This window comes from Zalophus californianus, chromosome 12, assembly GCF_009762305.2.
Source record: "Zalophus californianus isolate mZalCal1 chromosome 12, mZalCal1.pri.v2, whole genome shotgun sequence".
Lineage (NCBI taxonomy): Eukaryota > Metazoa > Chordata > Mammalia > Carnivora > Otariidae > Zalophus > Zalophus californianus.
Genome location: NC_045606.1, coordinates 43,309,997 through 43,326,004, shown reverse-complemented (window position 1 = coordinate 43,326,004; position 16,008 = coordinate 43,309,997). Strand labels below are relative to the sequence as shown.

Below are 16,008 nucleotides of genomic sequence, written 5' to 3'. Positions count from 1 at the left end.
ATAAATACTGAGTTAAATCACCCAGAAAGAAAAAGAACCATACACAACTAGTAAATAATTTTAAAGTATCAACATTAATTTACTAGATGTCATTAATAGGTCAAGAGTCATGTGTAAGTATTTTAGTCACACAATGCTACCAAGGACTATAGATTATAATTAAAATAGCCTGGTAGGAATAAAACTAAAAAGGTGGTTCGCAACTATGACTTACATATGCTGCCCGAAGCAGATGCCATTAACTGTTATCTTTATGCCATTCAAAGGCTTTATAACAGTGAACCTTAACGTAATCTGAAAATCATACAAAAGGATGCCAAAGAAAAGATTTCAAAGGAGCTAGACTATATAGTACACAAGATGAGCAAAGAAATCAAAACTTTTAATTTCTTTAATATTAAATTTGTGGTTGGTAATCATTATCTTCACTTCTGTTTAGATATACATATTTTAGATGACAAATCCTAAAATGAAAAGGAAATACAAATTTCTTCTTGGGAGCAGTTATTATTATATTATCACCAATAAAAAAGAATTTTTCAGTAAACGCAATAGTAAGCAAAATACCATATTCAAAGAAAAATCACAAAACAATAAAAATTAATCTGCTTTCTCAAAGGTTTATACAATACTTCAAGGAAAAAAATCTATTTTCTTTACAAAATAATGTTCCTTTTACTTCAAAGGATTCTTTCATCTGTATTCACACAAAGTAGGCAATTACCAAAATAACAAAGCCCCTGTGGGGCTATTTTATTCACTTCATTTGCCAAAATCAAGGTAAATCACAGCAGTTTTTTACAATAAAGCAAACTTTCAATTCTATTTTTTAAAGAATATTCTATACACATGGCAAAAATCTGTACACAGAGTAAACCTACAAACAACCTGAAGAATGATTTTTGAGCAATTCTCCTAGGAAATCCCTACTTTGTAACCTAGATCGGTATCATATAAGTTTGAAGAGCAACCAGCAGGTGCATTAAGTATTTCTTCTTCAGCTTCAATGCCCCTGAAAGATGATCCACAGTGTTATGACCTTTATAGAGTTCTTCACTTGCCACTTTTCCAATATTTCTCTATGGCATCTATTTAGTTTACTGACCTCCAGACCAAAGTTATAACATATTATAACCACTCTGATACCTTTTAATTAATGACTAAATACATTTTAAGATCTTTTTCTTTCCTCCATGCAAAACAGAATTTAAAATACCATAAAACAATGTTTATTTCCGGGCACCTAGGTGGCTCAGTCAGTTAAGCATCTGCCTTAGGCTCAGGTCATGATCTCAGGGTCCTGGGATCGAGCCCCAAATCGGGCTTCCTGCTGCTCAGTGGGGAGTCTGCTTCTCCCTCTCCCTTTGCCCCTGACTCACGCTTGCTCTTTCTCAAATAAAATCAATAAAATCTTTTTAAAAAAATAAAAAAAACTTTACTTCCTTCTACCTACCTAATTCTGAGTAGAAGATGCAAAATTGCATCTTCAATAAGATTGCAGAAAAATTTTTTTCGTTTGGGTACCCATATAAAATAAAATTATAGACATATAAAACCTGTTTCATACAGTGTTTTCATGTTTTCCAATGTGTAAACAGAAAAAAATATGTTTCTATGGCCATCTGATTAGGATCAACCTCTGAGTAACACATGCAACTTACACAAAGCACATTTAAGGAAAAATAATATAAAATGTATTTACAGTTGTTTTTAATTATACAAGGGTATATGGATAATCCAAATCAGTGGAAATTTTCCCCATTCAACTTGTCTCAGGGGAGCAAAAGACCTGCAGTCTTCCATCTTTTAGAGTTATGTAACTTTGGACAAACCACATCTCTGAGGCTGAGTTAAAATGATCTACAAATGTATTTAATAATATCTCTCCTAAATTATTTCTCAGTATAGAAAAAAATAGGAATCCAAAAGTTGTCATTTAAAAAGTTAAAACATTTTTTCTGTTAACATCCTATCACTAAGACCTCTGATTTTTACTCACTAAAAAAAAAAGATTGTAAAGTAATACTGTTGTTCCTGAGAAAAGATGTGATACCTGTAACAAATATGTCCTCAAGTGTAAGAGAACCAAAGTGTCTGCTGACTTATAAAGTTCAAATGGTTATAACTTGAACATTCTTTACTACTCAATAAAGATTCATAAGGATATATTTTTGCATATACTATGAAATAAAAATGGTCTAGGGCTAGTTAACAGCAGACTGAAAATGAAGGGGGGGAAAGCATCTCTTAGTAGACCTTATCTCATTTAATGCACAACAGCTAAACCGAAGGGTAACTGCTGGAAAGGACAGTGCATCACCTAATGCTTGCTCTATCACATACTATGACACCTATGTGACATTTTTCTTCAGACACAATGCAATCAGTATATCAGGATAACTGACATCACAGTCAGGGGTACCCTACTATTACAAGTCAGTATAAGATTTTTGTCACAAGGTGTTTATACTAAGTGACAAGTTGGAACCCTTTGATTTCAAAAAGAAATTTATCTACATTTAGATGAAGTGAGTACTCTGAAAAGTAATTAAACAGTTATATATTTAATAAGCAGTATTTCAAATACTACTTTTTAGCAAAATCTCAACCTAAAAACTTCTCTTTATTATGCTTAAGTATATTTAAAAAAAGAAAGGGCACCTGGTGGCTCAGTCAGTTAAGCATCTGACTTCAGCTCAGGTCATGATCTCAGGGTTCTGGGATCCAGCCCTGCATCAGGGCTCCCCGCTCAGCAGGGGGTCTGCTTGTCCCTTTTCCTCTGCCCCTCCCCCCCAACTTGTGCTCTCTCTGTCTCTTCAAATAAATAATATGGAAGTCTGTCACTTAGGCACCTGAAGTTAAAACAAACAAACAAAAAGAAACCAGAAACACTAGCTTCCTATTATGCTTTAGAAAATTTCCCTTTCTCTGGATTAATTTTATATTAAAATTCATTTTGGAACTTAAAAAAAGTAGTACAGAAAGATCTACAGCTGTAATTGTATAAAAAAATGAACATGATATAAACAATGAAAAATACCACAAAGTTTCAAAGTACATGAAAGGGTGAAAAAATATTTGCAAGGATAGAAAATCTTTGTAACACATATAGCAGTGAAAGGATTAACATTAAAACGAAAAGAATTCCAGTAAATCAATGAGAAAAAGACAAGCAAACCTATTGAGAAATGACAAAGGAAATGCACAGCAAGTAACAGAACATAAAATGCAAGTGGCCACAAGATACCAAACCTCACTCATAATAACGTGAACACATATTTTAATAAAGTGAGAGTTTCTAAAAGATTAAAAGAAAATTTACTAATATGCAGTTATCAAGTACTTTGTACACTGTTGGTAAGAATATCAACAGGTACAATCTTCTTGAAGATCATTCTGGCAATTCTGTCTTTTTAAAAGTTAAAATGCACTTATCTTTTGATTCAGCAATTTCACTTCTAGGAAATCTATCCCACAGAAGTTATTACATGAATATATATAACACCTATCTGTTAGTCCTATGTAGAAGTGAAAAACTAGAAACAAAAAGAAAAATAAAGATATCATGGTTGAACCATTCTATAGCTAACTATGTACCATTAAAAAGAATAATATATCCCATTTGTACTCACATGAAAAGAATCTCAATATTAACAGGTTAACATATGAGTGAAATACAGCAAGTAACAGGGGGGAAAAAGTCCCATGGTATTTATTCCATTTATTTAGAGAAAGAGACAGAGAGCATGAGCATATGCATATGTGATGTGTGTGTTCACATACGTACATGGGAGCCTGTGTGAAGGGGCTCTCACTGGTCAAATTTGGACAATTTAAGTATCAGAAAGAGTAATCAGGTAATAGATGATAACATATGAGAGCACAATAATAACTGAAAAGGAAAAAAGGGAGAAGTTCTCTACAAAATAAATGCTGCCTATTAACGTAGAGGAATGACAGAATTAAAAATCCCCATCTTCCAGCTACATATATAACTGATTCTGACAAGAACCCTAATACTACTATGCAAAAGGCTATTAGGGAACAGAATATTAACAAAGTCTCAAAGTTATTACCTCACAGATTACTTGTTAATTACCAAAAGAAAAACAAATGGCTTTAAAATGGAGAGTTCTAAGTTGACACCACCTAACTACCACCAAAAATTCAATAAACTGGCATCATACTTTTTTGATGTGGTATAACGGAAGGTAAACATCAACATAGTCCTTTCGCCAAAAAATGTTTACACTGAATCTAATCATGAGAAAAAAACCAGACAAATCTAGATTGAGGGAAATTTTACAAGTTATTCTAAAAACTGGCTTACATTCTTTATCACATGGTCATGAACGACACAAAAAAACAGAAAATTTGTTTTAGGTTAAAGGAGACTAAGACACAAAAAGCAACACATGATACATGAATGGATCCTGGATCAGGAGGAGGGCAATACCACAGTGATAACAGAGGTATAGAGGTCACAAGAAGAGTTTGCAAAGGGGCGCCTGCGTGGCTCAGTCAGTTCAATGACCAACCCTTGATTTCGCCTCAGGTCATGATCTCAGGGCTGTGGGATCGAGCCCCACATCAGCCTCCATGCTAAGCTCAGCATCTGCTTGAGATTCTCTCTCCTCTCCCCTTACCCCTCCCCCCACTCATGTGTGCACGCTCTCTCTCTCCAATAAAATCTTGGAGAAAAAAAAAAAGTTTGCATATTACCAGCCATTAAATTTTTTTAAAATGTTTGTGTATCTGAATGCTCATGAGAATGCAAGACAAGTCTAGAACACACACCAAAGTTTAAAGTATATTTATCTCTAGGTGGTATGATCATGGAAGATGTTTTCTATAGTCCATATATACTGATATGTTCTACAACGAAAATGTATTCATGTAATATAATAAAGTTAAATGAATAGCACCTGTATGGGGGTTAGAGAGTACCAGAGAGGGAAAGATGTGAATACAGACCAAACTGTTAACGGCAATTTCCTATGCAAAAAGAAGCAGAATTCAGATGAAGGACAGTAATTCATTGTTCTACCTTATGTACTTTTATGTTTGCAACTTTTGTGTTTATATGCTACTTATATTTAATAGGAAATATTTTAATAAAAAATGATTTTTCAAATCTCCTAACAAGATAAGACAATGGTAAACACTAATTTAACACCTATACATTTAGGTTATATTTGTGGAATATAAGGCATCTGGATAGAGGCAATAGTGTAAGTGAAAGCCCTCTAATACTGGAAAAGTCATTCAAATTGGCAGGTTATGAAATCTAAAAGAGTCCTGCTGTGAGTGTGAACTTTATTCTAAAGGCACAAAATAATTTTAAATAGGGGAATAATATGAACAGATGTGAATTTCAGAAAAATCAGCCCTGAAGACAGTAGGAGAACCAGAGCAAGAAGAAGTGCATCTGTTTAGAAGTTTACACCCTAGCTCCCATCTGCTTCGAGTCTCAACCTTCTATCATCTTGGTCCATTATTTTTTGTCTTCAGAGTTTAGTTTTTATCTCTTCTTGCCTTGTTTCCAACAATTTCTATAAGAAATAAAAAAGTCTAAACTTTTAAAAATCTTATTGTGAGTCTTACCCACCTTATATCAGAAAGTATACTTTATTCTACATTGCCCTGGCTCCTTGCCATGACCTGTATCTGCAGCTGTCTTAAGCTCCGGCATGACAACCACCTACGCATTCTTTTTCTCTCTCAAATTTTACTTCCTTCTAAACCAATGTCTCTCAAAGGATGATCTTCCCCACCTCCTGCAAGAGAATCCCAACGCACCTTTTAAAACTGTAGATACTAGAGCCCCACCCCAGACCTACTGAATTGAGAATCTCTAGGAGTAGTACCCAAGAATCTGTTTTAAACAAGCACCTCAGGGGGTTCCTGGGTGGCTAGTCAGTTAAGCGACTGACTCTTAATTTCAGCTCGGGTCATGATCTCAGGATCTTGAGATCAAGCGGGGCATTAATCTCTGGTGAGCGGGGAGCCTACTTGAGATTCTTTCTCCTCTCCCTCTGCCCCTCCCTCCAGCACCGACGCGTGCTCTCTACAATAAATACATCTTAAAAAAAAAAAAAGAAAAAGAAAAAAATCAAGTACCTCAGGTGATAATCTTTTATAAAATCTGAGACCACTGGATAGAACATCAGACAATTATCTCTATTCTAAAAGCATTATTATTTATTTTGTATACCACCAAATATCAGCCACAACCATGGCAGAAACAGAAACATACAGGAGATTTAGACTCTAACTATGTAAAAAACACAGGAACTTGTTAAACTAGATATTCACAGATTCCAATCCTTATATAGGTACAGTGGCTTCAATCATTCAAGACTATACCTCCAACCAACTTATTATCCCTAATTCACATAGTTGGCAACAAAATGAGCTAAAGAAAATATGTTCCATGATCATACTACCTAGAGATAAACATACTTTAAACTTTGATATGTATTCTTCCAGACTTGTCTTGCTTTCTCATGTGCATACAGATATACAGACAAAAGTACTTGCCACTGATTATTTACCACAGAATTAAAAAAAAAAACAAATTCATCAAGGTTTTACTTCACATTCTCTTTAAAAAAATAAATAAGATTATACCCATTTTATACATATATAAAATATCTGTAAATTGTCTTACACCCATTTCTAAAAATAAACAATATTTATGATTCTGTGCTGAAAATATTTTTCACAAGAAATATAATTTGTCTCTACAAACACAAAGTAATCTCTGCTTCTATGAGCTTCATTTTTTTATTTTGTTTAAATTCAATTAGCCAACATATTGTACATTAGTTTCAGATGTAGAGTTCAATAATTCATCAGTTGCAATATAACACCCAGTGTTCATCACATCACATGCCCTCTTAAATGCCCATCACCCAACTGCCCCAGCCCTCCATCTACCACCCCTTCAGCAACCCTCAGTTTATTTCCTAGAGTTAAGAGTCTCTCATGGTTTGTCTCCCCCGCTGATTACTTTCCATTCAGTTTTCCCTCCCTTCCCCTACGATCCTCTGTGCTGCTTCTTATATTCAACATATGAGTGAAACCATATGATAGTTGTCTTTCTCGAATTGACTTACTTCGCTCAGCATAATAACCTCCAGTTCCTCGATGAGCATATTTTAATGAACAGGAGCATAACACTAAAAAGCAAACACATAATAGGAGCCTTGAAAAAGTGATTTCTAGGAGGCCTGGGTGGCTCAGTTGGTTAAGCGACTGCCTTGGGCTCAGGTCATGATCCTGGAGTACCAGGATCGAGTCCCGCATCGGGCTCCCTGCTCAGCAGGGAGTCTTGCTTCCCCTCTGACCCTCCCCCCTCTCATGCTCTCTATCTCATTCTCTTTCTCAAATAAATAAATATCTTTAAAAAAAAAGTGATTTCTAAATGCAAAGAAAAAGTTGCATTAACAGCCCATAAATAAATCTAATAGTATAAAATGTGGTAAAAATCATAAATACCTTAAAATTTCACAGAACTAAAAAGCAGTAAGCTAAATACAATATATTCAGAAATATATATGTTAGTGCAAGGATTAGCAGCCTATTGTTTGCTTATCAAAATGTTAGCTAGGATGCAACAGAAAGTTACTCAGATAAGAGGGCTGAACACTACGAGCAGAAAGGGAGGAGAAGGGACAAAAGCAGGGAAGGAGTGTGTTTTATTTTGCAGAACGGACAGTTCCAGCCAAGGAAACACCCAACTAAGTGTTTCACCTGACAGGTGTGTCTTGCCAGGTGTGTCTTACCTGACAGCTCCTTAGAAGAGCCAGTTTGAGCTGGGATGGAGCTGAGGACCTGCACAAAAGCCCCGAGTTATCATATAAAGTTATCCTTAGCTCATTATAATACTAAAATCTTCTCCTATGGGTGAAGCTTTCTGCCATTTTTTGAACATATGATGTATCCACTAGCATGCTGACATATTAAGCATGTACAATTGAACCAGAAGTGCCCACACAAGTTCCCTGCCCCCACCCCCTAATACTGAATAAAAGCTTCCTGTACTAACCCCATGGGAGACAGTACTGAGAGCTATTTCCCTGTCCCCTTACTTGTAACAATAAAAAGTTCTTCGCTTTCAACCCTTCCTTGGGTGTGTTCAATTTGATGCACCAATGAACCTCTTGAAATCAGTTACAAAAAGAGAACATACAATTAACTCACAAGTCACCTAGATTTACCAATAAGGTATGATGCACTCAATACACCCACAGCACAGAATTTATAACTCACTTGAAAAACGTTATTCTTTGCTCTTATTTTACATGTTTTCTTTCCCCTATTATATAAAAACAGCAGAGACTATATCTGGTACATCCTCCTGTTTGCTAGCACCAAATCTTACATTTAAATATTTATAGAATCAAGGTAACAAAAGAAATTATTTAAATAGTAATTAATGTTTACATCAACATCATAGAGAAAGTTGTGCTCACCAAATCTCTCTCCAATCCTCTCTAGGTGGTAAAAAGAGCAACACTAGAGAGAGAGAAATGCTGATGGGATCTATGACTCAAAAGACAGTAACAGGGAAGCCTGCGGGGGGGGGGGGGGCGGGATACAAAAAAGAAATTTCAATACTTTCAGTGGTTTACGTACATGATAGCTATTGCTATGGTCAACAGAAGGCAGGTCCAAGAGGGACTCATGCATTAGAGTCCTTTGTCTCTTAGTCCTCAGTATAGAGAACTAGTAGGATTCCCAGTGATTCCGTTAACCCTTTCCCCTGCTTCATTAGACTCTGACTTTTGTTTAAGTTTCTACCTTTGTTACTCTGGGAACCTGATAAAGAGTATCAATCGTGTTACTTGGAAATATTGCTTATGGTAAAAAGGACCCAATTGGTAGACTGCAACTGAACTGAGAGTAACAATAAATGGGGATAAGTGGGGGAGAATGACATAGCCCAAAGAAGATGGCTCCCAAATGACTGGGAGCTGCTTGCTGTAGGGACTACTACAAAGACTCACAAAAAGGAAGGCATGAGGCTGCCTTGGTGGCAAGCTATGGTTTTGTTCTTCTATCCTTCTGAATACACTGGTGCTAAATGGGCCCAATGATAATCTTGAAAATATTCAAGTTTAGCTATCCTGATAAGCATTGCAGGGCTACTTCTTTGTATTATCAATGGAGCTAATGCTCTAATGTGTATATGAAACATCTTGGGATTTTCTCAAAATAGATTCTGATTCAGAAGGGACTTGGTCTGTGATTCTGCATTTCTAACAAGCTCCCAGGTTATATAAATGCTACTGCTTAATGCTGTGGATCCATGGACCCTACTCTAAGTAGCAACACTTAAAAAAAAAAAATACTGAAATAGGTAAGACTGACATTTTAATTTAAATAAAATTTAAATTAAAATTAAATTTACCCAGGGGTGCCTGGGTAGTGCAGTCAGTTGAGCCTCTGACTCTTGATTTGGTCGTCCTGAGATGGACCCAGCTTGGGATTCTCTCTCCCTCCCCCTCTGCCCCTCCTGCTCATTCACCTGTGCGCGCGCTCTCTCTCTCTCCCTCAAAATAGATGGATAAATCTTTTAAAAATAAATGCTGTGAGTTGAACATTTTTTAAAACTTATCTACCAATCACTTTAGATGCAGCAAGAATTCAGTTATATAGGGGGAAAGACCTTAAAAATTAAAATAATTAAGCAGTCATGAAAGCTCCCATTAGGATAGTGAAGAACTGACACTTCTAAGAAGATGCTGACCCCATTTTAGAGAAAAACAAAACTAAAAATTAAAAAGGACTACGAACATGGTACACCTAGAAAGGGACAAAAAAACAAAAAATCTAAATTATTTGGACCAAGTCACATGTCACTGTTTATTTTTTCAACCCAGGCTTTAATTAATACAGGCTGGCAACAGTGTGATGACCCAAAAAGGGACCAGAAAATTATATACTGATCAGGCTGCACATTATTATACTAAGAATTACCATCATTACTCTTAACCAGAAAAGAAAACCAACCACCTAACCAATGAATATTAAGCAGGGTTTTTTGTTTTTGTTTTTATTTTTATTTTTCTATTAGTAGACTCAACTGATGTAAAGCCAATGGAAGATGAAAAATTCTTCACAGATCTATTAATCAATATACTTTCTTTCTGAAACTACCCAAGTATTACCCAAAAAGACTTAAATGGAGAGTCAGGAATATATCTTATCAAAACAACCCCTTCTCAAACATAGTACTCAGTGATATCTGGTAAAGGAATCTTTTATACTAGTCAGACAAAAATAACCTACAGGAAATTAAGTTAAAAGGAAAAATGTATTTATGTAATGTATTTATGAGAAATACATTAATCTTTAATAACTTTTCCCCTTGGGGTGCCTGGGTGGCTCAGTCTGTTAAGCGTCTGCCTTCAGCTCAAGTCATGATCCCAGGGTCCTGGGATGGAGCCTCGCATCAGGCTCCCTGCTCAGCAGAGAGTCTGCTTCTCCCTCTCCTTTTGCCCCTCCCCCCAACTAGTACACATAAACACACAGTGGCTTGTGCTCTCAAAAAAATAAATAAAATCTTTAAAAAAAATAACTAACAGTTCTTCCCTAAAGCATAACAGATAATTAAAAATCACCAGAACTAGGAATTTTTCAAGCTATTAGTTCTAACTCTACTAAGAAACCACGGGAAAAAAAAAAAAGGAAAATTATATAATCACAATTACACATCAGAAACTCCAAGATTAACAAAGGAAATGGGAAATTATACTAGAGGGAAAAAGTTGTAACATAATTTTTTTTAAAAACTCTCAAGATTTATGTTTTACTTTTGATTTATACTTCGCACTTTGAATTTATCTGAAGTTCACAGAATTCCCAATACTACTAACAAAGCAATTATACCACAACATAAAGATTCTCCTAAAGATGTAGAATACTGTTCAGTTTCCCCACCTAGTTTTCCTTATTTATTTATTCCACATATTAGCTACACATCAGCAGCACAGCAGCTGCTTTTTGATGTTTACCTATTCTGCACCTGCTCCAAGGAATCTGAACCATGCGGGGAGAAAACAAAAAACAAAAAACAAAAACAGACATACACACAACCATGTTGACTCGTCTGTTTAACTCATTATCACTAATCACAAGTGGTCCTTTATAGCTGTCAATAAAATATATATGTACGTATACACACATACAATATTATGCCACTATTTCCGTAGTCCACTTCATTCTGCCAAATAACTATTTTATACCAATCTCTCTTCCCCAATCTCCCAACATCTCCCCCACCTCCACTCTCTGCTAATGACTTTGCTTCCCATTTCACCGAGACAACAAAAAGCATTCAAAACTAAGTTGCACATGCTCTGACCCCCACATCTAACAACCTACCTACATCTGTATCCATATATCCTTTTCCCTCTGGTTACTATGGATACTCATATTTACTCAATCCCCTCACTTGGTGCTGGATCCCATCCCCTCTAGCCTTGTACTCAAAGCCCTTGCTCCAGCAACTGCTTCCTTTCTCTCCTTATCTTAATTGTCAACTCTCCCTTTCCACTGGTCACTTCCCTGTTAGTACAGTATACTAACGTGCTATATAATCTCTGCATCTGTGATAGGCAGCCTCTAAGATGGCCACCAATGATCAGTGCCCTCGTATTAACAATTTTAGAATGTGCCCTCCTACATTTAAATTTAAATAGGATTGGTCTGTGTGAACAATGTGCAGAAATTACGGTGTATATTTCCAAATTAGTCACAAGACACAATTTCCCATGTATTTTGCTTTTCTCCATGTATTTTACTTATTTAATAAACCATGTAATATAAAAAAAAAATAAACCATGTAATATAAGCATTTTGTCCATGACCCTTTTCTCCTACAACCTTTGGGATGGCTTGCCTGGTAGTATACTCAGGAGTCTACCACTGCATTAGGATAATTGGCCACATGACATAGGTCTTTATCTGACTCTAGAAACAAAATTTGACAGTTACTCACTTTCTCTGTTTGAAACATTTTCCTTACCTAGCCTCTGGGTCATTACTCCTGGTTCTCCTCCTATCCCACTGACCATGTGATTTCCATCTCCTCTGAAATGCTAGAACCACCTTACTACTCCCTAGATAGCATATCCAGTTTCACAGCTTTAAATAACATCTACAGGCTGATGAGTCCCAACATTACTAAACTTCAGACCATTTAAAACCAAACTTTTACTATCTACCTGAAAACCTTTTCCTCTCTTACATCACTGCAGTGGTCTCCGAAATGGTTTCCCTGGTTCTCCACTTAGACCCACTTCAGTCTACTCCCAACCCAGCAGAGTGATCCTTCCCAAACAGAAGTCAAATCGTATTAATCCTCTGCCCAAAATTCATCCATTATAGTCAAATCTAAAATCTCTGACCTGCAAGATCTGCGTACGTGGTTTGCCCCCGTCTCTATCGCCACCACTCACCAGCTTGCTCACTTAGTTCCTGCCATATCACACTCCGACTGTGCCCCCTTCAAGATTCTGACACTTGCTACTCCTTCTCCCTAGGGTGCTCCTTCCCCAGAGTCGCGTGACTTGCTTCCTAACATTCCTCAGGTCACTGCTCAAATATCACCTTCTTAAAGAGGATTTCCCTTTTCAGCTTTGTAAGTCCGAGCCTCCGCCTGCCCACTCAAGCTCCCCACCCCAATCCACAGCGTTCCCAATACGGCTTGTCCTGCCCTGTTTTTCTTCACAGTTCAGACGATGACCTGATACATATTTACTTATTGTTTTATTTTTTCATTGCCTGTTTTACTAGAGATTAAGCTCCAGGAGGTCAGCAATTTCTACAGTTTATTTTACTTGCCTAAAATCTACAGAATGCCTAGCGCATAGAAGGTACTCAACAAACATTACTGAAAAAAATAAGTGAATGAGTAACAGTAATAGGAGACATTTCTGTGGTGAGCCTCAGCAGCAAGGAAGGGCAGCTTTATGTGACATCAAGAGGGTACTGGCTAAAGAAGCACAGGCTCTGCAGGTCCCACAAGCCCAGCAGACTCCCAGAACTACATGGAAGAAGGGCTGTAACACCAAAAGAGCAGGCAAGGACAAGGCCACAGAAAAACTGTTCTGTGGTGATCGTGGCCCCGTAGGAAAAAATTCACTGAGAGGAAGAAATAATAACTTTACCAGAGAGAAACCTGAAAGATACCCTCTCAACCAAGTGATAAGTAACATCACCAATAATGGGAAAAGTAAGTACTATATGCTTCTTAATAGGATACATTGAAAACACAACATAACTTCTGTGGCACTTCTGCCAAAAGCATGTCACCTGAATCTAATCATGAGAAAAGAAAAAACTAGGATTAAGGACATTCTATAAATGAACTGGCCTGTACTCTTCAAAAATGCCAATGGCATGAAACACAAGGACTCAAGAAATGTTCTAGATTAAAGGTGACCAAATAGACATAATGACTGAATGTAATATATAATCCTGGATTTTATTTTGCTAGAACGGACATATAGGGATAATTGGCAAAATGTGAAGAGTTAATAGATTAGAAGAATTCAAACAAAGCTAAGTTCCTGACTTTGATAATTATATGGTTATGTAAGAAAATGCCCTTGTTAAGAAATACACACTGAGGTATTTAGTGGTAGGAGGGGACGTTATGTCTACAGTTTATTCTCATAAAGTTGAAAATGAAATCGTTGTATCAGAGAAAATAAAACAGCAAAACGTTGCCATTTGGGAAATCTGAGTCAAGAGTATATGGGAATTCTTGGTAGTACTCTTAAAAAAGTTTTCTGTAAGTCAGAAATTATGTCAAAATAAAAAAAAATTCAAGTGAAAAAAGAAGCAAAAAAACCTAACAAAAAAGGTTCAAAAATAATTGGGAAAAATATTTTCAATATATTATAGTAGCTTCTATTTCAGATTTTAAAGGATAATCTCTCTAAATACTCAAGTTTAAAATTAAAAATTATAACCACAAAAGAAGAAACTATGTATCACTAGATTCAGAATGTAATTTTTTAAATAACATAATCTACCAGGCTAACATACTAGACTTTTTCCTATATCTAAATTTCATTTTAAACAAATGCCATGAAGGAAACTATCATAACACTGACCTTCAAAGAAATACTGTGATTTCCATATAATATTTCTATTTCAGTTATTTAAAACACATTTTAAATTAACATAATCCGAAAAATAACACCCAGGATACATTGAGGATTCAATATGTCCTACTTCAGTTGAAAAACCATGAAATACTATAGAAAAACTTTCCAAGAGTACAAATGTAAAAGAGCTGACTTTACTTATTTAAATGCAGTGTCAATTAGCTGTTTCAAAAAGCAGACAAAACAAAGCAAAATTACCTTCATGGACTGTAATGCCACAATTGTCACACTGAATTATTTCATCAGCATCCTCGCTATTATCTCCAAGACAAACACAGCAAATCAGAATGTGGTCCATTTTTTGAGAACTCCAGTTTTGACTCTTCTCAAGAATCAGCGAGTCCTAATATTAAAACATACCAGAAAATCACATATTTAAATTAAAAGATAATTTTAATAACTATAATCCTCAAAGTTGTTTTATGCATTTCTAAAATTATGCTGCATTCTCCATTATTTTAGTAATTTAGTTTGAAAATAGTAATTTCAGAACACTTGAAAAGTCCATTTCTTTGTCAAATGACCCTCTAAGCACGCTTTAATTTTGCATTTTCTCTGCAAGTTCCATATTCTCCCTCCTTTAAGAAATCAAAGAGCAAGCATGCAACTGACAACTCTTCATCTGCTTTGCCATTCTGGATTATAGTCTGACCCCTTAAACTAGAAGAAAGGAAAAATTAACCCACAGGTAATTATTAATCCTACAATGGATTTAAAAAGTGTAAGACATGGTTCCTACACTTGGAAGCTTATAATCCTGCCTTAAGGGAGACAAGACACACATATATCAAACAAGAAAAAATCAATCCAAGATAACATATAAGCAAATATGTATGTGATGGCATAATTACAGACTCTATACTCCTTAACAGCTGAGGAATTCAGTAAGTTTCAGGATCATCAAACCACTGGATGATAGATCCAAGAGAGCCTGTATAGGCATATCTGTACATACAGGTACAGAAAACCATCTAAAAAAGGATCCAGGTTGTCTAGTTGCTAAAGTGTGAAGTACTCTATTAGGTTCGTGTCAAGAAGTATCTAGTATAGGGCGCCTGAGTGGCTCAGTTGGTTGAGCATCTGCCTTCAGCTTGGGTCATGATCCCAGGGTCCTGGGATCGAGTCCCACGTTGGGCTCCCTGCTCCACGGAGAGCCTGCTTCTCCCTCTGCCTCCTTCTCTCTCTCATGAATAAAGAAAATCTTAAAAAAAAAAAATCTAGTATAACTGATAATAAAGATACTGAGCTAATTATAATATAAAAGGAGAAAGGAAGAGATAATATAAAATGTCAAGAAAGAAAAGAATTTGCTTTGTTTAAACTGCATTACAGATTTAAACTTTAAATGATTAACAATATAATGATTCTTATATTCTTACATTATCAGATTGGGCATTATATAAGATAGAACTTATGAGTTTATGTTTTTAAGAACCTAACCACTTTTTTTTATATTTTTATATTCTTTTAAACAGACCAATATCCACAGGTAACATTTAGAGTCATCATTTCATAGCAATCCGTAAATGACATCTGAATGACACTTAAATGTCACATCAATAACATTTTTTTAAAAATTGTGTTATACATCTAAACTTGCAGCTATCTGTAAAACAAATCAGAAAAGAATGCAAAGTCAACAAGGAGGCGGTGTCCTTGCTCTAGAGAATCCTAGTACTTTAAAATTGTGTATTTGGGGGCACCTGGGTGGCTTAGTTGTTGGGTGTCTGCCTTCGGCTCAGGTCATGATCCCAGGACGCTGGGATCGAGCTCTGCATCAGGCTCCGTGCTCCTCGGAAAGCCTGCTTCTCCCTCTCCCACTCCC

The 16,008-nt window shown here is 36.0% G+C and overlaps 1 protein-coding gene across 19 annotated transcripts in view; it reads right to left on the bottom strand.

The window, feature by feature from the left end:
* Positions 1-16,008, bottom strand: part of PHF14 (PHD finger protein 14) — a 225,257-nt gene that overhangs the window by 192,730 nt on the left and 16,519 nt on the right. For 16 of the 19 annotated variants that reach the window (XR_003516388.2, XR_003516385.2, XR_003516386.2 and 13 more), the window contains exons 4-5: positions 14,382-14,526; positions 7,119-7,181 (exon numbers count right to left, since the gene is read on the bottom strand). Coding sequence is in view for 13 of the 19 variants with exons in the window: in XM_027573355.2 (XP_027429156.1) it covers positions 7,119-7,181; positions 14,382-14,526 (208 nt within the window). In the remaining 6 variants the exon portion in view is untranslated. The remainder of the gene's footprint in view (positions 1-7,118; positions 7,182-14,381; positions 14,527-16,008) is intronic. The other 3 variants (XM_027573357.2, XM_027573359.2, XM_027573362.2) reach the window with 1 other exon arrangement.